Source organism: Dromiciops gliroides, chromosome 2 (assembly GCF_019393635.1).
Source record: "Dromiciops gliroides isolate mDroGli1 chromosome 2, mDroGli1.pri, whole genome shotgun sequence".
Classification (NCBI taxonomy): Eukaryota; Metazoa; Chordata; class Mammalia; order Microbiotheria; family Microbiotheriidae; genus Dromiciops; species Dromiciops gliroides.
The window spans coordinates 260,806,440-260,829,028 of NC_057862.1; the positions used below are offsets into that span (position 1 = coordinate 260,806,440).

Genomic DNA, 22,589 nt, shown 5'->3' on the forward strand with positions numbered 1-22,589 from the left:
GAATGACTATACCAACGTCAGTAGAAAAAACCACCACCAAAGTGGTAAAAATGAGTGTTGTATAATTACAAAGAACAAGTTCTGCTCCAAAGAAGTGAGATATAAGATACCTTCCCCTTCCCTTTGCTGAGGTGGAGCGAGCAATATTAACAAGTGTGGAACATGACATTTATCATCTTTTTAGTGTATTGATTGCTGATTTTTTTCCTTCTTTTCCCTTTTCCTTTTAAAAAACACTCTTTTGGGGGCAGCTAGGTGGCACGGTGGATAAAGCACTGGCCCTGGATTCAGGAGTACCTGAGTTCAAATCCGGCCTCAGACACCTAACACTTACTAGCTGTGTGACCCTGGGCAAGTCACTTAACCCCCGTTGCCCAGCAAAAAAACAAAAAAACACTCTTTTGGAGGAAGCTAGATGGTGCAGTGGATAGAGCACCGGCCCTGGAGTCAGGAGTACCTGAGTTCAAATCCAGCCTCAGACACTTAACACTTACTAGCTGTGTGACCCTGGGCAAGTCACTTAACCCCAATTGCCTCACTTAAAAACAAAACAAAACAAACCACTCTTTTGGGGGCAGCTAGGTGGTACAGTGGATAAAGCACCAGCCCTGGATTCAGGAGGACCTGAGTTCAAATCCAGCCTCAGACACTTGACACTTACTGGCTGTGTGACCCTGGGCAAGTCACTTCCCCTTGGGGGGTGGTTGGGTAGTATGAGGGTACATCTGTGAGTTTGGAATATTGCACATGCCATCAGACTCACCAATCTACTTTCTAGCTTCACTGAGCTACTTCCTCCTCCCCCTCCCCCTTAAAAAAAATATTTCTTTAAAAGGAAGGCTCACTTAATGGGAGATAAGGAAGGACATTTGTAAATCCAGATGATATAGAAATAAAAGAAATCAATAAAAATTCAATTAAAGAAAAAAAAAGGTAGAAGTTGCAGTAAGGAAAAACTTCATTAACTCCAAGAGCCATTGAAAAGCAGAAGGCAGTGGTATCTTCCCAAATGGACATGTTCAAGACAGTCTCTGTATGATCTTTGTTGGGGTAGAAGAGGCAATTCCTAAAAATTGCCTAGATGGCCCCTAAAGAGACTTCCTACTGAAGATTCTGTGGATCATGTCCTTTCTCCACTTCATAGCTCCCCCAAGACAGAGCAAGTACTTAATGAAGTGTTTGTTGAATTGAACAGAAAAGTCTTATCAGTAGCCATCTTGAATAGCAAACTGACTTACAGATCAAATTCATACTGATACACTCTAAGTACCACAAAGTACAAGACTAGCCAATTGCTTTAAAAGTCACTGAGAAACATACAGACAGACAAATGCAAAATGCTATGTGGTCAAGTAAAACAGAAGATCACAGAAGGTAAGAATCTCAGAGTGTGATGCCAACCCAGACCTATTAGTGGGGAAGCCAAAGGCTGACACATGACTTGCTTCGGATCATGCAGTTTGCATGTGGCATGGCTCATTTTCTGACTTTGTTCTACAGCCCCACAATGCCTCCCTTCATTCTGTCCATGATGGTCAGCAAGGTACTGATCTACTAAAAGTCTGAGTCTCATTACTTGTCAAGTGAAACCAATAGTGTTCTCAGTCACATAGCCATGCAGATGATCTGCAAAGCCTTCCTGCCCCACCTCATTCACCAACCTCCTCTAACCTGGGGGGACAGAAGTCCAGGGCCTCAGCCTGGATACACTGAAGGCCCTCCTACCTGGAGGCTATATTTCCCTCCAACCTTTTAATTCTTCCAGTGGAGCTAGAAGGGAACTAAAGAAAATCTAGACCAAGCTCCTTATTTTTAATGAGAAAACTAAAGCCAAGAGAGGTTATGTGACAACTCCAAGGTTACACAGGTGGTTGGGATTAGAGGTGGGATTTGAACCCAAGTCCTCTTACTCTGGGACAGCACAGCTAGGTGTAGTTGTCCATCAAGTCCAGGGCCTGGAGTCAGGAAGACTCATCTTCATGAGTTCAAATCTGCCCTGAGACACTTACTAGCTGGGTGACCCTGGATAAGTCACTTAACCATGTTTGCCTCAGTTTTCTCATCTTGTAAAATGAGATGGAGAAAGAAATGGTAAACCACTCCAGTATCTTTCTCACGAAAACCTCAAATGGGATCAGGAAGAGTCAGACGACTGAAAATGACTGAACAACAACCTCTTGCTCTAGAGTCTAGCTTCTTAAACTGTGTGTCTCAACCCCATATGGAATTGCATAACTTGAATGAGGGGGTCGCAAAAATATGGCAACAGTAAAAGGTTATGTATTCCTATTTTATAGGCAAAGATGGAATTTCCAAAGACAGCTACAGCCTGGGAAAGAACCGAATCCTGCTGCCTCGTGGACAGTTCTAGAACCAGGTATTTCCCCAAAAGCCAAGTTACCAGAGACACTCTGCTGACTTCTTTATTGCTCCTCACTTCCTACACAGCCCCTACTGGAGAAGAGGCAATTTAGCTCAGCCTTGTACAGAAAACACCTGGAGATCTGTGTTTAGTGACATTTTCCAAGCTGTAAGGAAGCAAGTGACTCCTCTGCATTTTGGCCTTTTGACTCACCCCTCTCATCACCTACGCAATTAGGGGAAGAAAAAGAAAGAAAAAAATGAGACCAAAAAAAAAAGGAAACCCATCTCAGGGATTGAATAGCCTCTGTGGAATTTCTCACTGTAGTTAGAGAAAAATTTCCAATGGAAAGTATAGAACTGTGTAAGGTGGTGGCAGGGGAATATCTTGAATTAGTAACTATGTATGATACACCAGACCCACAATCTCACCTCACTGACTTAACCTGCCCTCACACAGTCCCAAACTGGCTGGCTATCTATCCCTTTGCTTCTAGGGATGGTAGATTCCAGTTTCCAGACTTACCTCAGAAAATATAGAGCTGCCTATAATTGTGTTTAATTCAATATCATTCTCTGATTCCCCCAATGAAGTAGAAATGATTGGGGCATCAAAAAGGGAAACAACTAGATGAAAATACTACACAGGGAAACCAAAAGCAAAGTCACAAAATTCTCAGACCAGTGTGATGTAGTGGAAAAACCACTGTTCTAGGAGTAAAATACCAGCTTTGATACTTCCAAGCCATGTGACCTTGAGGGTCACATGCATCTCTCTAATCTTTCATTTCCCTGACTATAATACTTGCAATTTGGAACTAAAATGTCCATAGATTGTGGACTCAATGAATCTCTGTGACTCAGAGATTCCAATAGGCAGCTTGTATTTTAAGGAGATCTTTGATAAGACGAAAAGTCCTCATATGCACTAAAATATCTATGGCAGCACTTTCTGCAATAGCAAAAAAATTGGAAACAAAGTAAATGCCCAAAGACTAGTGAATGGCTAAGAAAACTGTGGTGTGTCAGCAAAAACAAAATATGATGAATAGAAGAAAGCTTGGAGACTTACATGAAAAGATACAGAGCGAAGCAAGCCAAGCCAAGAAAATAGCATATGCAATGACAGAGAGGCAAATGGAAAGAATCACAAAGCAATCAAAAAAGAATGCTGTAAAATTAGAGAGAATAAGCATGATCCCCAGAGAAAAGATATGAGAAGGTTATCCCCTCCCCCTGCCCTGGGACATCCATGGGTGTAGTGTGTTGGTTATATTTTCAGGCTTTTTCAATGTACTGATCAGTTTGGTTGATTTTTGTCCCTCTTTTTTCCCTTTTAAAAACATTGCAATATGGGATGGTTCTTTAGGAGGAGGAAGAGAGGATACTGGGAAATGATAAATATTGTTGATATAAAAAAGTTATCAATAAAAATTTATAAAAATAAAAGTAGTACTTGCAGTCCTTCCTTCGCAGGGATGTTATAAGGAAATAACATTATAAAGTTTAAATCAGTATATAAATCTGAGTTATTATCTGCCACACTAGGATAGATGACAGACCATTAACAAACATCCCCATCGACTCTGAGGATATCAGAGAACCTAACTTTAAATCCTCTCTCTTCTTTCTACCTACCTAAGTCACTTAATCAATCCAGGCCTCAGATTGTTGTTCGGTTGTTTCAGTCCTGTCCAACTCTTTGTGACCCTATTTGAAGTTTTCTTGGCAAAGATATTGGAGAGGTTTGCCCTTTCCTTCTCCAGCTCATTTTACAGTTGAGGAAACCGAGGCAAACGGGGTAAAATGACTTGCCCAGACTCATACAGCTAGTAAGTGTCTGAGGACAGATTTGAACTCGGGAAAATTAATCTTCATAATTCTAGGCCCGGCACTCTATCTCCTATGGCACCTAACTACCCTTGGGCCTCAGATTAAGAGGAGTGGTTGAGGGGATAATCTCTAAGGTCTTTTCCATCTCTCTAAACCTTTGATGTTATAGTAAAACATCCATCTCAGGAAATTCCCCTCTCTAAGAACATCCTCTCTAAGTAGCATAGCCATTCTTCAAGATTGAGCTTATCATCTTACCTCTTCCTAAGCTTTCTCAAACTACTTCTAGCCTCTGCTGCTCTTACCTTATCTCTGAACCACTATTGCACTAGCAGAGTTAAACTAGACTTTGGTATCTATATAATTACTCCCTATAAGTCTTTCCCACCTAGACTCCTAGAGGGCAGGACCCATGTCTTATATCTATGAATCTTAGCATTGTGCTGACCACAAAGTAGATACTCAAGACACTGGCTATAACTGTTTAGCCCAGAGGCAGACAGCAGGAGATAATAAAGATTCATTGCTCAAGAGACACAGTAAGAAAGAAATTTGTAGCTTCCAAGTTTGGAGCAGAGGCAACAACAATCCCCAAGAGTCCAAAGACTAGAGTTTGGGTCCTGGTTGTGTTACATAAACATGGACAAGTCACCTGTCTTTTTAATTAATGAATCTCAGTTTTTTTACATCTGCCAAAAGGGAACAATGTCAATCCTACCTAATTCAATTTGGCAAGTATTTATTAAGAGCCCATTATGTGGGGCAGCTAGGTGGTACAGTGGATAGAACACTGGCCCTGGATTCAGGAGGACCTGAGTTCAAATCCAGCCTCAGACACTTGACACTTACCAGCTGTGTGACCCTGGGCAAGTCACTTAACCCCAATTGCCTCACCAAAAAAAAAAAAAAAAAAGAGCCCATTATGTGCATTTAAGAACAAAATGACAAACAGTACCTGTCCTCAAGGATATTATATTCTACATCACAACTCAAAAGGGTTTTGGTAAGAATAAAGACAAGGTACGTGAAAATATTTTGAAAGCACAAAATATCATGTAACTATAAGGACTATTGTTATTGGGCCAGTCATGATAAATGTGAAGGGTAATAAATGTCCAGCCTGAATAATTAGTACTCCATTGCTACTTTAGCAATGTAAAAAGAGCTAGAGGAATGTTTCCATGACTCCTTGACACATCAAGTACCTGGCACATAGGAGGCATTTAACAAATGCTTTTTGATCCTCAGTGGAAGAAGTATGAAAGAATGTGTTGAATCACCAAAGATAAGAAGACAGGAATGGTTTGTGATCTGCACCTATGAAGGGGGAGGGAAGGGAATGAGCTTTATACAGCATCTTCCATGTGCCAGGCACTGTGCTAAGGACTCTTTATATTTTCTCATTTGATCCTCACAACAACACTGCAAAGTAGATGCTATTATTATCACCAATTTACAGATTAAAGGAAAGTGGGGCCAACAGAGGTTAAGACATGCCCAGGAAGGGGCAGCTAGATGGTGCAGTGGATAGAGCACTGGCCCTGGAGTCAGGAGTACCTGAGTTCAAATCCGACCTCAGACACTTAACACTTACTGGCTGTGTGACCCTGGGCAAGTCACTTAACCCCAATTGCCTCACAAAAAAAAAAAAAAGACATGCCCAGGATCACACAGTTAATAAGTGCCTGCGGCCAGATTTGAACTTAGGTCTTCTTGACTCCAGGCTTGGTGTTCTAAGCACCATGAAACTATAAAGGGAGAACTTTCATCAATGAGATCATGGATTTATTGAATTGAATAATATTCTTATTTGTCTCATTGTGTCATGGAGACTGCCTTATGCCAGTTGAGCCCACACTCTGTCAAGCACCTACGCTTATCTAGAAAATATTCAAGTCCTTGTCAGATGAGGTGCGTCTGCTGTCGAAAGACTAGCATGGCTAAATCCAGAAAAGATTAATCTGGCTGGAAGTGAATTTTTCAGACTATCACAACTCCAAAAAACCATCTCCTGTGGTATAGATAATCCACATTAGTTAATAAAACTGAAACAACTTATTAAAATAAAAAAATGAGGATGGGCACAAGAAATGAGATCAGCCATCGGGGAGGGCAATCAGGTGCAGACATCTCGGGGAGAAGCCTTGACTGATATACTTCTTGGGCCTTATTTAATCCCAAACTCATGGTGTTAGCATCCCACCTTTTCCAGCTTTCTTGGTCTGGGAAGAGAGGGTTTAGGAGAGGACATAATAGCTACCTACAAGTATCTGAATAGCTGTCACAAGCAAAAAGAGTAACATTTTCGCCATGTGCTGCCTGAGGGCAGCCTAGGAACACTGGGTGTAAGCTGCACAGAAACATTTAGAACTATGCAAAAGTGCAATGGAGCTGCCTCTTAAAATACCACGTTCCCTCTCATTGGTGGTCTTAAAGCAAAGCTAAGGGACTGCTTTGCCGGTTGTGCTGCAGACCCCTTATTGTTTTTGTTTTGGGTTTTTTTTTTTTCAGGGCAAGGAAGGTTAAGTGACTTGCCCAGGGTCACACAGCTAGTGTCAAGTGTCTGAGGCTGGATTTGAACTCGGGTCCTTCTGAATCCAGGGCTGGTGCTTTATCTACTTCGCCACATAGCTGCCCCCTGCAGACCCCTTACTGAGGTATAGGCTAGACTTGATGGGGTATAGGCTTCTTCAGCCTCAGATCCCAAGGGCTCATACCCACATAAGTCTGACCCCATCATTCTCCCGCTCAAGAAGTTTCAGTGGTTCCCTATGGACCCTAGAATAAACTTAAATTCAAACTCCTCCATTTGGCATGTAAAGCCTTTCACAATCTGGTTCAAACATATCTTTTCAAACTGGTTTCAATGCTCTCCTACCCACTCCCCCACCCACTCAATGTTCCAGCCAAACTGAGCTACCTGCTGTTCCCTATACATGAGACGCCATCTTTTGCCTTGTGTCTTTGCAGAGGCTGTCCCCTTATGCCTGAAATGAAATACACCCCCCCCTTTAGAATCCCTAATTTCCTTCAAAGATCAGCTCAAGTGCCAACTCCCACTGAGGCTGTTTTGGATTACTCTAGTGGTTAGTGCCCTGGAATTACTTTACCAATATTTTGTATTGATTTATCTGTATATAAGAAAAAAAATCTGTTTTCCCCAGAGAGAATGTCAAGTCCTTCAGGACAAGGACAATTTTGTTCCAATCTCTGTCACCCCAGCATTTAATACTATGCCTTGAAGGTAACACTATGTCTACAAAGTAACAGATGCTTAATGTTTGCTGAAGGAATTAATATAGGCAGCCTCTCTCACAAAGTCTCTCTAGCTTCCTTTATACAGAGCAATCTTTCCTCTCTTTGTCTCCATAAAGCCTCGATTCCCATTCTTTTCAAGGGATCTCTATTACAAGGACAATCTAAAAAATCCCCATTGAGTAGGTGGACTTCCCCTTACTGAGAAGGAGCACAGTATGGTGAAAAGGGCACTGGACTTGCAGTGAGGAAACCTGGCTCCCTCCAATCTGTATGTGTTGCATGACCTTGAGAAAGTCACTTGACCTCTGTCAGCTTCAGAATCTTCATATGTAAAATGGGAATCCTAATATTTACACCACCTTCTCCTCCTCAAGCTAAGGAAAGTACTTTGTGAACTCTAAAGCGCTAATGAATGTGAGTTATATAAAAGTTGGCTCCCTCAGGAGATGCATCACAGCCCTTGTAACTGCTAGGAAAATAAGTCCTTCCCTTCTGGTAACAGGCTGGGCCTGATCCAAGAAGTAGAAAGCCAGGAAGTTTAAAAAAAAAAAAGAGGAGAGGAGAGGATTCTTCACATGTGTGTGAAAATGTGTGAGCTTATTACACCTTCTTGCCCCTCCAAAGTCCTCACATATGCTGGTTATTAGAAGTTCCTGAGCAGTAAGTAGCCTGGCCAGAGATGTCTTGAAAGGCTCCTTCAGGATTCACATAGACAAGATCCCTCCCCACTCCCTATTTTCTGCTAACAGCTTTCTTATCCTTCCCACTTCCCCACCAGACTCTATTTCCCAGATGGAATGCTCATTTGTCAGTGGAACAGCCTTCATCAGCCAGCCCCCATAGGTCTCCAGTTAGATGGGTTCTTTCTGGAGGTATAAGGAAAAGTCTGAGAAACGAGTTCTTGTGACGACACCTGTCAGTGGAGGAAGAGCTAAACAATCTATGGTAAATTAATATAACAGAATGTTATTGAGCCATAAAAAATGACAAACATGAAAAACTCAGAAGAACTCGGAAAGGCTTGTATGAATTGGTCCAGAGTGGAATTAGCAGAAATAGAATTACCAAGTCAGTAACCGTAGTATTCTAAAAAGCAAAAACAAACCCCCAAAGATATCAGAACACTGATTAACACAGTGACCAATCTTGACATCAGAGACCTAACAATGAGGCATGTAGGCCACCTCCACTTTTCGGAGAAGCAGTATCCTATAAAGACATAATGAGGCAAAACTTATTAAAGAGGGTCTAGATGTTGATTTGTTTTGCTTCACTGTATTTCTTTATTACAAGGGAAGGTTCTGTTATGGCAGGTGAAGTCCTGGTGCTAGGAAATTAATTATAACAACAACAACAATTAACATTTATGTAGAGTTTAAGGGCTCTAAGTACTTTATAATTATTATCTCATTTGACCCTCACCACAACCCAGGGACGTAGGTGTTACTTTATATGTAATATAGAATATTTTAATATTTAATACAAAATGTTTTCAATTCTCCATTTTATAGATGAAGAAACTGAGGCAAATAGGGATTAAGTGACTTGACCTACAAAGTGAATGAAGCTGGATCTGAACTCAGGTCTTCCTGGTACTCTATCTACTGTGCCATCCAGCTGCCTCTGAAATGACAGTGATATGATATGAGGGAAAAGATATGGAAATGAATGGCCTTGAGGTCTATAAGACAAGTGGCACTGGACATTTCTCCCCCAATGCCTTGCTGTGTGTGGTTATTGAATCTGAAAGTGAAATGAGATTGGGGAAAAATGAGTGGAAATCTCAGCCATCGCCATTTGCCTTACCAGATTCCACCACTTAGGGAGGTGGGTTTTTACCTTCTGCTCCAATGGACACCAGTTTGACCCCTTTGCTAGCAATGAAGTCCAGGGCCTTGTTCACGTTGGAAATTTTGTGCACCCTCATCTTGCCTCGCTCTGGCTTGGCCAAACGTTCACCTAATTAAAAAAAAAAAAAAAAGAAGAGAAAAGAAAAAGCTTGACAAAAATAAAACACTCAAATAAGGAAATAGTATGTCACTACCCCCTCACACATACACACAAACACACCCGCCAAGTCAATGAAGGCTCTGGTATCAGGACATTCATTGAAGCATAGCAAGAAATATATGTATCTGTCCCTTCAGTGAGTAGAAACACCAATCTAGGCATAAAGAAAGAAGAGAGAATCTGCAGTCCTTGCTTCTTCCTTCAAAGACACTAGGCATTTCTGTGCTTCAGACATTTCTACAGCCCTTCAGAACTTGGTGCGTTGGAAAGAGCCCTGGTTTGACAATCAGAAGGCCACAGCTCAAGTTTTGGTTCCTGTGTAACTTGCTGCACAACCCGGCGGAAGTCATTTCACCTTCTGGGCTTCCTTTTTCTCTTAACTGAGGACAATACCTACATCAAGCACCTCACCTCAAAGAGTTCCCATGAGGAAAAGACTTTGTAAACATTAAAACACTGGGGAAAAGAATCACCATTATTGTCACCAGAGATTTCTGCCTGTGCTACAGTGGGCAATATAGATTCTTCTAGAGAGGACAGAAGGCATTTTAAAATTTGTTTGCAGGGGCAGCTAGATGGTGCAGTGGTTAAAGCACCGGCCCTGAATTCAGGAGTACCTGAGTTCAAATCCAGCCTCAGACACTTGACACTTACTAGCTGTGTGACCCTGGGCAAGTCACTTAACCCCCATTGCCTGCAAAAACAAAAATTTGTTTGCAGTGGTGCCCATAAGGCACAATGACCATCATATTGTAAAGGGAAAAAAAACACAAAAAGATACCAGGATTCTGACCAATCAGAGCCTCAGGGAATTAGGAGTAAAGCCTGCTTCCCTACTCTCAGCAGGGGTGAGGGTCTATGAGTGCAGAATAAGCACACTTTATCAAACATGGCCGATGTATTCATTTGTTTTGCTCAGTTGTAATAAAAATGTTTGTTGCTAAGTCATTTAAAGTCATGTTTGACTCTTTGTGACCCCATTTGGGGTTTTCTTGGCAAAAACACTAGAGTGGTTCGCCATTTCCTTCTCCAGCTCATTTTCCAGGTGAGGAAGCTGAGGCAAACAGGGTTGAGTGACTTGTCCAGGGTCACCCAGCTAGTAAGTATCTGAGGATGGATTTGAACTCAGAAAGATAAGACTTCTTGATTTTAGGTCCAGCACTCTATCTAGTCACTCCCCCCCCACACACACACACCCAATTGCCTAATAATTTTGGTACTAGGTACTAAAATAAAACTCACTTTTCTTCTCTCAGGAAAGAGAGGTAGAGGTCTAGGCTATCAAACTAGGTAGCCATGTTGCTTGGCTTTGCTTAAATTTCTTTTCTTTTTTTCTTTCTTATTTTTTGGGGGGCCTACATGGAAGGGTTTGGTGGTGGATGGGGAGAAGAGGTAGTAAGGGAGAGGGCAGAATTTAAGGGGGAAACTCTGTTATAAAAACAACAGATACCAATAAAACTTAGCAAAAACAAAAAAGGAGACTGAATAGACTTACAGTTCTAATGCAACAAGGAAAGGGGCCCCTGGCTTTTTAGCAGGAAGTTAACATAAAAGCCACTTATATGGAAGGGAACCAGCTCACTGAACAGGGAGGCTTGCCTCTCACTGAGCCCAGCCCTCCCTCCTTCTGACTCTAAAACTCCATTTAAAAACTCCTGCACAGGTTCTGTGACCAGAAAGAAGCCAATACTACAAGGAACTTGTTCCCAGTACTGATCCCAGGATTGAAACCTTTCTCCCAGACACTTCAAACCAGCCCACTCTGGGCAGCATCCCACTGCTTGCTGCCATATGCTTCTCAACCTCCCCCCAGCACTGCTGACAAAGACACATTCTTCCACCACAACCAAAGCCTGACTCACCACCACTTCAATGCCGAATCCTACTTCCTAAGGGTCAGACTGGGAAAGGGGAAAAACACAGCTCAGTGCAAGCCCTGATACTCCCGGTGAGACTGCCTGAACCCCTCAGCAACGGTGCTCCCCTCAAGGGCCCCTCCCATAGATCCCGACCCTCATGGACTCCAGGTGGTGAACAAATTTCCTTCCTCAGCTACAGTCTGGTTCTTTCATAACCAATATACCAGGCTTGGGTTTTGTTTTATTATTAAATCAATACTTTCCATTTATAGAGGTCTCCAGAGTTCCTGTCCTCTCAGGATATGGAGAAACTTGGTAACCCATGATTCATTAATCCTATCTTCCACCAATTAATAGAGACTCTCCAGAGATACACAGATAGCATGTGTAGCATGGTACCAACAGGCACTTCCTCCCTTCTCAGATGACAACTCCTATATCAGCTAAGTCCTTCACTCCCCTATACCACTTATGGTGAGCCCAACTAAGCAACAGGCACTGGCCAGACTATGGAGACTTCAGTAAAACGAGGGCCAGCTGGGACCATGGAGTCTTCCTATTTCACTCTGCAGAGCAGTAGCTGGGGTGGGACCATCTAGACACCCTGTAGGGGTTCTCTCCCCAATCCCCATGCTACAAAGTTCCCCAGCTCTGATATTCTGATTTAAAAATTAATACGGGGGCAGCTAGGTAGTGCAGTGGATAAAGCACTGGCCCTGGATTCAGGAGGACCTGAGTTCAAATCTGACCTCAGACACTTGGCACTTACTGTGTGATCCTGGGCAAGTCACTTAACTTTCATTGCCCCTCCCCCCCCAAATTAATATGACAGAGACTGCTTTGACCACCCCCCTCCTTTAACCTCCTGAGAGGGAGGAACCAACTCTGCCCAGGAGCAAAGGCAGATGGGGATTCTAGGAGTTTAGAACTCTGCTTTGTAAGAGTTACCCAACAGACCTCCCACACTGGAATTTTCAGGCAATATCAGCCTTCGTTGTATCCATGACTAGGAAAAATGGGCCACCAGCTCTATAAGGAACTTTAGAGGTCACTTAGTCCAATTCCCTCATTTTCTTACAGATGAAGAAACTAAGACCCAGAGATGCTTAAAAGACTTCCCCAATATTCCATGACCAGTTAGCAGTGCCAAGAACCTCCTAGCTCTTAGATCAATGGTCTTTCCTCTTTATCAGGGGTTTTTGTATTGTGGATTCTTTTGGCAGTTGGTAAAGCCTATGGACCTCTTCTCAGAATAATGTTTTAAAATGTATAAAATAAAATACATAGCATTACAAAGGAAACTAATATGTTGAAATATAGTTATCAAAATATTTTTAAAGACAAGTTCATGGACCCCTAGTTAAGAACGTCTGTTCTATATCAAACTACTTGCAAAAACAGATACATGGCTGGCCACAGTTTTGATCTATTCCTAAACCTGGGCTTATTTCTCTAAAATGGATAGAATTCAGAAAATGGCTTTACTAAATTGAGTCAAGGTGGACCCTGTTACCAGCCCTTGTTCCATTCTTCCACCTCAAACAATACTTGCTTAATGTTTTTTCCCAACTCATTTCAGGATTCCCGCCTCACCTGAAATGACCTCCAGCAGCAACATGAGCTTCAGGCCATCCCGGAAATCCTCCTCTATGTTCTCGATCTGTGTGCCCGCCTTTCGGAGGTGTGAATTGCACCATGCTGTGAAGGTCTAAGAAAGAGAAAGAAGAAGAGTGATCAGCATCTCCAGACTCATTCGTCTCATACCGTTATCTCAGCGGCTCTGCAGAACTATTGATTCCTTCCATGAATCCAACCGGATTGAAGAGGCCTTACTTCCAAGACCAGAGGGAGCAAGTGGATTCTTGGTCAAGGGAAAATGAGAGCTTCCACTCAGTTTTATCTAAGTGGTTTTCCCTCCCTCCCTACAATAAATATCTGATACCTTCTTTTTTTTAAGGTAATACCCAGCATGGGTATTTGACACATTTGTTGAATTATATTGAAAAATAATGAGTTATCCTACATAATTAGGGCCCTAAAAGTCACCATTCTTCCTTGGGTTACAGACAGTAGCATTATTTGTTTTAAATGCCCATTTCCAGGAATACTAACATTTCACTATTACTTAGTTTATTATTTCCCTTCTTGAAAACTTACTAAGAACAGTGTCCTTAGGTCACCAAAAACCAGTAAGTTTTGTTGGGGGAGAGGAGGGACAGAGTGATGGGGTAAGTCTAGATTGGATAGAAGTAGAACATAGTAGAGAAGGCAGTGAGAGACTGGGCTGAACAGAGCACCTAGACACCTGGGCGGGAATGAAAAAGAATAGTAGGTACTGGGAAGATGAGAAAGACTAATTTGTCCTTCTCCGTTTTGTCTGGGGAGGCTTCCATGATCTCAAAGGTTTTTCAGGTCCCACAAAAGAACTGCTAAAGTTCCTTTTATAATCAAGTACCTACTCTCAGTGACAGGAAGGGCAAGAAGCATAACTCCTCACTTCTTTCTCGAATTCACCTAAAACACCAGCCAACCATTTGGTCTCCAGGTACTGCATCCTATTCTAACAACCACCATTAGATTGGTTCTCATATCTATCCCACTTATTTTGGCTCTTCCAGATTTCTCTGAACTAAATAGTACCACAGAGAGCAAGGTAGAATATCCTAGCATAAGGAAGACTCTTCTTCCTCAGTTCAAACCTGGCCTCAGACACCGGCTAGCTGTGTGACCCTGGGCAAGTCATCTGTCTGCCTCAGTTTCCTCATCTGGAAAATGAACTGGTGAAGAAAAATGGTAAATCACTCTAGTATCTTTGCCAATAAAACCCCAAATGGGGATCAAGAAGAGTTGATTGGATATGACTGAAATGACTAAACAAAAATAAAGAAGATCCATAAAATCTTAGAGAAAAGAATATCAAGGTTAAAAGGGTGAAAATCACTATACAGAAAGGTCAAGAAGGATGAGGTTTGAGAAAAAAGTCATTCAATTTAGCAATAAGAGATTACTGTTAAGTTTGAAGAGACCAGATTCAGTTGAATGATGAGGTTGGAAACCAGACTGCAGAGGGTTTAGAAGCAGGTAAGTGGAGTCACCTAAGTGTAGACAGCTTTCTCAAGGAGTTTGGAAGAAGAGGGGAAGTGTTGGATGTTTCGTATAGGATCAAGTGAGGGTTTGGGCTTTTTTAAGTATGAAGGAGACACTGGCTTGGTTGTAGGCACCAAGAAAGGAGTCAATACACAAGGAGAGATTAAAGGGTGAGGATGATGGACATACCACCTTCAGTAACAGAACTTCCCATCATAGGTAGGACTGGCTGTTGTTGTTGTCATCATTTCAATCATGCCCAACACTTCGTGACCCCATTTGGGGTTTTCTTGGCAAAGATACTGGAGTGGTTTGCTATTTCCTCCTTTGGCCCATTTTACAGATGAGAAAACTGAGGCAAACAGGGTGAAGTGACTTGCCCAGGGTCACATGGCTAATAAGTGTCTGAGGCCAGATTTTAACTCAGGAAGAAGAGTCTTCCTGACTCCAAGCCTGGTAACTCTATCCACTGTGCCACCTAGCTGCCAAGGACTGGACATATTATTGGGCAATTTTCTCTCTGGACATCAGGTGTAAGCTGTGTAAATCTAATTGATGCATAACTACTTTGGAATCATAGGACTATAGATTTAAAGCTGTAGGGGAACCCAGAGACCAATTGGTGCAGCCCCCTCCCTTAATAAATAAGGTCTCGGGGGCAGCTAGGTGGCGCAGTGGATAAAGCACTGGCCCTGGATTCAGGAGTACCTGAGTTCAAATCCGGCTTCAGGACACTTGATACTTACTAGCTGTGTGACCCTGGGCAGTCACTTAACCCCCCTTGCCCCGCAAAAAAAATAAAATAAAATAAGGTCTGAAGAAACTGAATGACTTAAGCTATTATTATTATCTGTGGGATCTTAGATGATAAGTTAGATGTTAAGATGTGAACGATGTCCTCTGACCTTAGAGGCTATTGCCTGCACAGACAGAATAAGGATGGCTTTTTTTTTTTTTTACTGGTATGGATAAGACCCCTGGGTGGGGGAGGGGAATGGTGGGTAAATGCTGTATGGAGGCAGCTACCTAGACAGTCTGAACTGACCATCAGGGGTCACTGAAATGGCTATTTCCCCAACCTTCCACAAGAGGCAGTGTAGCTCCAAGCCTTTAGAAATCCAAGAATCCATCATCCTAGCTAGGAAGGCTATAAATATAAATGCAAATGAATGACTTTATCACCTCAGTCCTCGTGCTCCCTCACCAGTATGGTGAAGCTTCAGCTTTATCTGACCATTCCAGATATCCCAAGCTTCCCTTTCACCCCTCATCACCTCAATACTTCCTAAATTGACAATAGAACTTTACTAGAGAGGAGGGGGAGACTGGAAGCAGGACCTGGAATGTCTTTACTTACCAGGGGAGGAGAGATGAGGATTTCTTATCCATAACCAGTGTCCTTGGAGCAAATGCTCAGGGGAGATCCGGTACAGATAATCAGAGTTCAGCCAGCACAAAACAACCAGTAGAAGCAAACATCAATAGCTCAGCTCCCTGGGGAAGCGGTAACCCTTTCAGCTTTATGCATCTTGCCCAGCTTTCAGATGAGCCACTTTTTTTTTTCCCTCCAGGTAGCCCAGCTGCAGGACCATTGTACTGAAGGACCCTGGGCATCAGAGAGATCAGATGACATGAGGGCAGATGGTAATAGGGAAGAGAAATGCTGAATACCTATTTTACAAAGTCTCTGATAAAGTGATCTCAGGGCACTTTACAAAAGCAGGTAAGTACAATGTCAAACAGGGAGCTCTACATTTTCTTCAATATGATACTGTGTGTACTGGATCCTACACACAACACAGGTTAGAGATATTCTTTGTCCTGAAATTTGACCTTGTATTTCTATTGTAAAGAATACAGATGATAGCAGTAATTTTGATGGTGGCAATGAATTGGAAATTAAGGGGATGCCCATCAATTGGGGAATGGCTGAACAAGTTGTGGTAAATGAATGTAATGGAACACCACTGTGCTGTAAGAAATGATGAGCAGTCCTTTTTCAGCTTCCGCCTTACAAGATGACCAAGAAGAGGAGGAACAATGGGCGGACCAAGAAGGGCAGTGGTCACATGCAGCCCATCTGCTGCACCAACTGCGACTGCTGCATGCCCAAGGACAAGGCCATCAAGAAGTTCATCATCCGCAACATCATGGAAGCCATGGCCATTAGGGACATCTCCAAGGTCAGTGTTTTCGACTCTAATGTGCTCCCCAAACTGTATGTAAATCTGCATTACTGTGTGAGCTGCTCGATCCACAGCAAGGCAGTGAGGAATCGGTCTCATGAGGCACGAAAGGATTGGACACCCCCACCCTGCTTCAGACCTGCTGGTGGTGCCCCCAGACCCCCTCCAAAGCCAATGTAAAGAGCTATCTGCCTATCGAAATTCCTGAACTAATCAGAGGAAAATAAAATGGTTGGTTTACCTTTAAAAAAAAAAAAGGAAAGAAAGAAAGAAATGATGAGCAGGATGCTTTCAGAAAAACCTGGAAAGACTTACATGAACCAATATAAAGTGAAGTAAACAGAACCAGGAGAACACTGTACGCAGTAACAACAATACTGTATGATGAACGACTGTGAATGATTTAACTATCCTCAGCAATACAGTGATCCAAGACAATTCTGAAGGATTTCCAGAGAAAGAACTGATGGAGTCTGAATGCTGATTGAAGCATACTCTTTTTTTCTACTTTATTATTCTTGGAGGTTTTTTTTAGTCTGTTTTCTTTTGCAACATGACTAATATGGAAATGTTTTGCATAACTGCACATGTATAATCTATATAAAATTCTTGCCTTCTCAAGGAGTGGGGAGGGGGGAAGGGAAGGAATTTGGAACTCAAAAATTATTTTTTTAAATGTGTTTTTTTTTTAAACTTTACATGTGGGGCAGCTAGGTGGCACAGTGGATAGAGCACCAGCCCTGGAGTCAAGAGTACCCGAGTTCAAATTCAGCCTCAGACACTTAACACTTACTAGCTGTGTGACCCTAGGCAAATCACTTAACCCCAATTGCCTCACTAAAACAAAACTAAACAAAAAAAAACCCTAAAACTTTACATGTAATTGAGAATAAAAAAATACAAGTGTTCTTAAAAAAAAAAAAGAACAGGGAGAGAAGATGGGCCTGTGCTTTCAGATACCAGGATGATGAAATCCCCTCTCCTCTATCATGGCTGGTCAGCACCTCTGAAACTTAGAGAAATCTTACAGAATTGCCAAAAGCACCAAGAGGTTAAATTTTCATCCAGGGTCATGTAGCCAATATGTAAGAGGCGGGATTTGAAGCTGGTTTTCTGTATGCTGCCTCTCCCCACTTCTATTGAATAAATGGTAAAAATAAGAATTAATCTAGTTATCAAGGCATACTTCAGTGAAGTATTAATTAGATCAGCAGGGTCTCTACTGACCCCCTCAGAGTAAACACATATAGGTTCCAATACCCTAAGTTAAACCTATGCTTTGCCAATAAGCCTGCTTATTGAAGGATCAATCATAGACCTAGAGATGTAGGGGATCCCAGAGGCATCTAATCCAAATGTCTCATTTTACAAATGAGGAAACTGAGGCCTAGGGAGGTTCAGTGACTTACACGTGATCATAGGCCCTCATTTCTACAGATGAGGAAACTCAGGCCCTGAGATGTTAAGTGACTTGCCCAAGGTCATAGTATGACTTGTCAGAGGTAGGATTTGAACATGGGTCTTCTGATTTCAGAGCCAAAGTTCTTTCCACTGACGCACACCGTGTGAAAAATATACCTGAGACACTCGGCAAATATAGATATGTACAGGACTTCTTTGGGCTTTAATTTATTTATCAGTTAACTAGGAAGACTTTAGTAAGTAAGTTTATAAATAAGTTTCGTAAGGAACCTCCCAGCTCTAAAGTTCTAGGATTTCCATGATTCAAGCAAAGCACTCAGCAGACAGGTGCTCATGTTCCATTGGTTATTGTCCAATATTGGCTTGATGGGCTGAGTAACAGGCAGTGCGATCCATAGAACACAACAGGAAAAACCTGCCAGAGGTATGAGTCTGAAAAATTTGAAATCTTTTCTTCTAAAGGGATAATGGTGGGGGCAGCCAGGTGGCACAGTGGATAAAGCACAGGCCCTGGATTCAGGAGGACCTGAGTTCAAATCCAGCCTCAGACACTTGATACTAGCTGTGTGACCCTGGGCAAGTCACTTAAACCTCATTGCCCCACCCAAAAAAAAAAAAGGATAATGGCAAAGGGTAGTAATGTCATCCTCCTCCTTTGCTGAATGATCAATGCTTATGGCATTAAACAAACACCTCAAACTAATCCATGATCCTGTGTAGGAGCTGACTCATGTTCACTATTAGTCTATAAAAGGAAAATGGGCGGGGGCGAGGGGGGGGAGGGCACAGAGGAGGGTAGGGAAGGAAGGAAGTAATGTCATAGATCAGCAATTCATTCCTAGAAGCTAAGGAGCCAATGGCCAAAATCCACCCAGAAAAGACATTTTCCTTTCCTTGTGTGAAGCTACAAGTTTGGATTCCCAGACAGCTAAGAGGTCCTGACCACAATGACTTTCCCTATATATCTCTGTCCACTGCAATCTTTCCTAAAAAAGATCAAACTTAATTAAACTTAGTTTTCTGTTTTCTGCCATTCTTAAAGTCACTACCTTATTAGGACAAGGTTGAAAGATGAGTCATGCCCAGGAATTAAGCTAGGAACTCTGGGCACCCAAATTCCCAGACACCTTGGTGGAGGGCTCTCTCCTTTTATAGTAGAGTCCTGGCTTCTCTCAGTGCCAAAAACACAGCCCCTTTTAAGGTCTTAAGAAAAGAAAAAAACACCACTGAGTTTTCAAGGAAATTTCTTTCCTTAGCTATTTCTATAGGTCATCCAAGCAACATAAATTTTTCTTTCCACCCAAAGTGTGCCCCACCCCTCCCAAACTACATCCTTTCCTACCAAACTTGGTTGTTGAGTTTTAATGACTTTACCCTCCCCTTTCAGAAAGATTTCAATTTGGACTATAAGGTATCAAGTCTCTCTTCTTCCAGACAAGAGGTTTTATCCCTGGTTTACACAGCAAGAGATTATGACTGTTATACGATAGTGGGGGGGGGGGGGAACCCACTGATTCTGGAGTCAGAAAACACTGACTTCAGATATTCACTATCTTCTTGATCTTTACTTAACCTTATGTGGTTCTCAGTCCCCTCATCTGTAAAATGAGAAGTTGGACTACATAGTTTCTGAGGTCCCTCCTGGTCGGACACCTACAATGGTTTACAATGACTTATTAGCCAATGAAGTAGAGACATATGCCTTAGGATACTGGATAGGGCATTAACCCTGGCGTCAGGAAGACCTGAGTTTGAATCTAGCCTCAGATACTGACTAACTGCACAGCCCTGCACAAGTCACTTAACATCTGTCTCTCTCTCTTTCCTCAACTTTAAATGGGGATGATAATAATAGCACCTATATCCCAGGGTTGTCCTGTGGATCCTGAGATATTCATAAAGCACTTAGCATAGTGTCTGGCATACAGTAGGAACTTAGCAAATGCTTGTTCCTTCCTTCCCCTTTCCTTCCCACAGTGTGAGTTAATACCCCCCAGTGAATAAACCATATAGTGTGCCTAGGTTTCAAGGTCACACAGTGTATCCTAGGCACCCTTTGAAAGCTAAGGTTACAGTCTCACCGGGTCACAGACTTGGGTTTTAAAACTGAGAGCAAAGCTGTCTTCCAAGTATACAATGTAATTTGTCCACATCTTCTAGGTTCTGACTTGCTCAGTATTACCTCAATCTAGTGCTTAGCTGGTATTTTATAAAAGTAGCTTTTCACTTGTCTTGTTCTCTCCTGGAGAAGTATTTCCTCTATTATTTCCGAGACTCTGCAGCTTTAAGAATGGTCCACTTTTGGACCCTCCTCCCTCCCCACTCTTCTTTCCTGATGTTTACACTCCTCAACAAATTGAAAACAGCAACCAAAGTCCAAGCTGTTGGCTGACCTCGACAGAAGGATGAATAACTGCTTACATAGGTGCTTTTCCAACCTACTAAGCAATACCTGTACAAACAATGAAGCCCATCTGCAACCAAAAGGGATTTCTCCTTCCCCCCCATCCCAACATCTTGGGATATAAAAAAACAACCTCTTAGCCTGCCTTTAGATGAATCCGTACCAGTACATGAGAGAAATGCCCTATTATTCTCCAGCCAGACTGTATTGCCTCTAATGTAGTCCCCCTTGCCCTCCAATGCCCTCACGGAAGACTGATCCAGCCACAGAAAGGATGCAATATAGATAATGGTCACTGAGTCACTGTCAAGTACTGTTGTTAAGAGGCAGCATTTATAACAGAAAGAACACTAGAATAAGAAGTGAGAAATATGTATTCTAGTCCTGGCTCAGTTCTAACTCACTGTACAATCTTAGATAAGTTGTTTAAACTTTCTGGGCCTTAATTTTGTCATCTTTAAAATGAGGAAAATAAAGTCTGACAGGAAGGGCAAATGAGATGATGATAACCACAAAAGTGAAGACTTTTCAAGAAAGCATAATGGGCTATTATCTATTTGTAAGATAGCCAATAATTAGGATTCTCTCACTTGGTGGCTCAGGATAACTCTAATTATTATAGATTTGAAGCTAGGACCTCGGAGCCACCTACACTAATCCACTTGTCTTATAAACGAAGAAGTTGAGGCCCAGGGAGGTTAGGTAGCACACAGGTAATGAATGTATGAGGCAGGATTTGAATCAAGGTCCATTATTGCCTGCCAAGCTTCTAGTACCCAGTATTCCCAGGCAGTCTCCAATCAATTACTAACCAGGTCCAACTTTCCTTAGTTTCTGCTATTTAGCAACAGACAACTTTTGCAAATACAGCTAGAGAGCTGGCAAATTTCCCACTACTGCTTTCCTTAGCCATAGAATAGTGATGGGGGATGTGATGTCCCTTATCACCTGGAACCAGGAAACCAAACATAAGATTGATGGCTTATTCCGTGTTATGGAAAGGTTTCCTTAGAAACATACAAAACTTTTATCACATGGTGTTTGCACCCCTGAGGGAAAGTTCCCATGTAGGTTTTAGGCTCACTGAACAGATAAGCTCTTAAAGGGCATGCTTTGAGTTTTGTTAGACATGCTATAAAATTTTGTATGGTTTAATTATGGCAGACAAAAAAATAAAATAAAATAGAGGCAGCAAGGTATAATGACTCGGTAGTCAGAAAGACATGAGTTTAAATCCTATCTCAGATACTCCCAAGCTACATGACCCCCGGCAGATCATTTAACTTCTAGTCTCAGTTTCCTTATCTATAAAATAGAGATAATAATAGCTAGCACCTGCCTCATAGGATTGTGAGGATGAAATTAAATAAAGCACTTTGTAAACCTTATAAAGTTACATCAACGTTTGTAATTTTTTTTTTGTCCTTTCGTTCAGTCTTTTCAGTCATGTCTGAGTCTTCCTGACTCCATTTGGGGTTTTCCTAGCAAAGATACTGGAGTGGTTTGTCATTTCCTTCTCCAGCTCATTTACAGATGAAGAAACTGAAGCAAACAGGGTTAAGTGACTTGCCCAGGGTCACACACAGATTTGAACTCAAGAAAAAGGAAGAGTCTTCCTGACTCCAGGTCCCACACTCTATCCATAGCCCAACCTGTACATATACAAACGAGTTGCCCAACCCTCTCTTTTTGTTGGCATTGCCAGTGTAAACACCAAGAATCCTTGCTGCAAAGAATACCATGCTACAAGCAAAAAAAAAAAAAGTTTGAGAACCACTGAATTTAAAAAAGTCACCAGCCCCCAACCATAATTCAGCCTTCCCTTACCCTTTCCCCCACTTCCTACTGTCCTACTGGGCAACCACACCTTCCTAAAAACACACAGTCTGAAGGGAAACAAGTATCACTGGCCTTCACAGCCTTCTAAATTATTGTTATCCCTGGGTATATTGGCAGCTGAGCAAGATACACATTTTAGAGCTGGGAGTTTCATTCTACAGCTCCTTTCAATAAAAAAAAAAAAGTCCATGATAAACAGCCAGAAATTATTGTATTTCCAGCAGGTTGGCCTTGGTGTCAGTCCTCTTCAAACAGGCTGCCAATCTGATCTGGGCATGAGCCCTCTGTGGATTGTCCAGAGAAGATCTATCCTCTGGTGTGTGCAGGTCT

At 42.1% G+C, this 22,589-nt stretch overlaps 2 protein-coding genes across 4 annotated transcripts in view; one reads left to right on the top strand and one right to left on the bottom strand.

Annotated features, from left to right (window-relative positions):
• Positions 1–22,589, bottom strand: part of ACTN1 (actinin alpha 1) — a 132,820-nt gene that overhangs the window by 43,911 nt on the left and 66,320 nt on the right. For all 3 annotated transcript variants that reach the window (XM_043983099.1, XM_043983098.1, XM_043983097.1), the window contains exons 2-3: positions 12,915–13,029; positions 9,292–9,411 (exon numbers count right to left, since the gene is read on the bottom strand). In XM_043983099.1, coding sequence (XP_043839034.1) covers positions 9,292–9,411; positions 12,915–13,029 — 235 coding nt within the window. The remainder of the gene's footprint in view (positions 1–9,291; positions 9,412–12,914; positions 13,030–22,589) is intronic.
• On the top strand, positions 16,427–16,774 carry LOC122740642 (40S ribosomal protein S26-like). Its single transcript, XM_043983100.1, has one exon. The coding sequence runs from the start codon at positions 16,427–16,429 to the stop codon at positions 16,772–16,774; it is 348 nt and encodes a 115-aa protein (XP_043839035.1).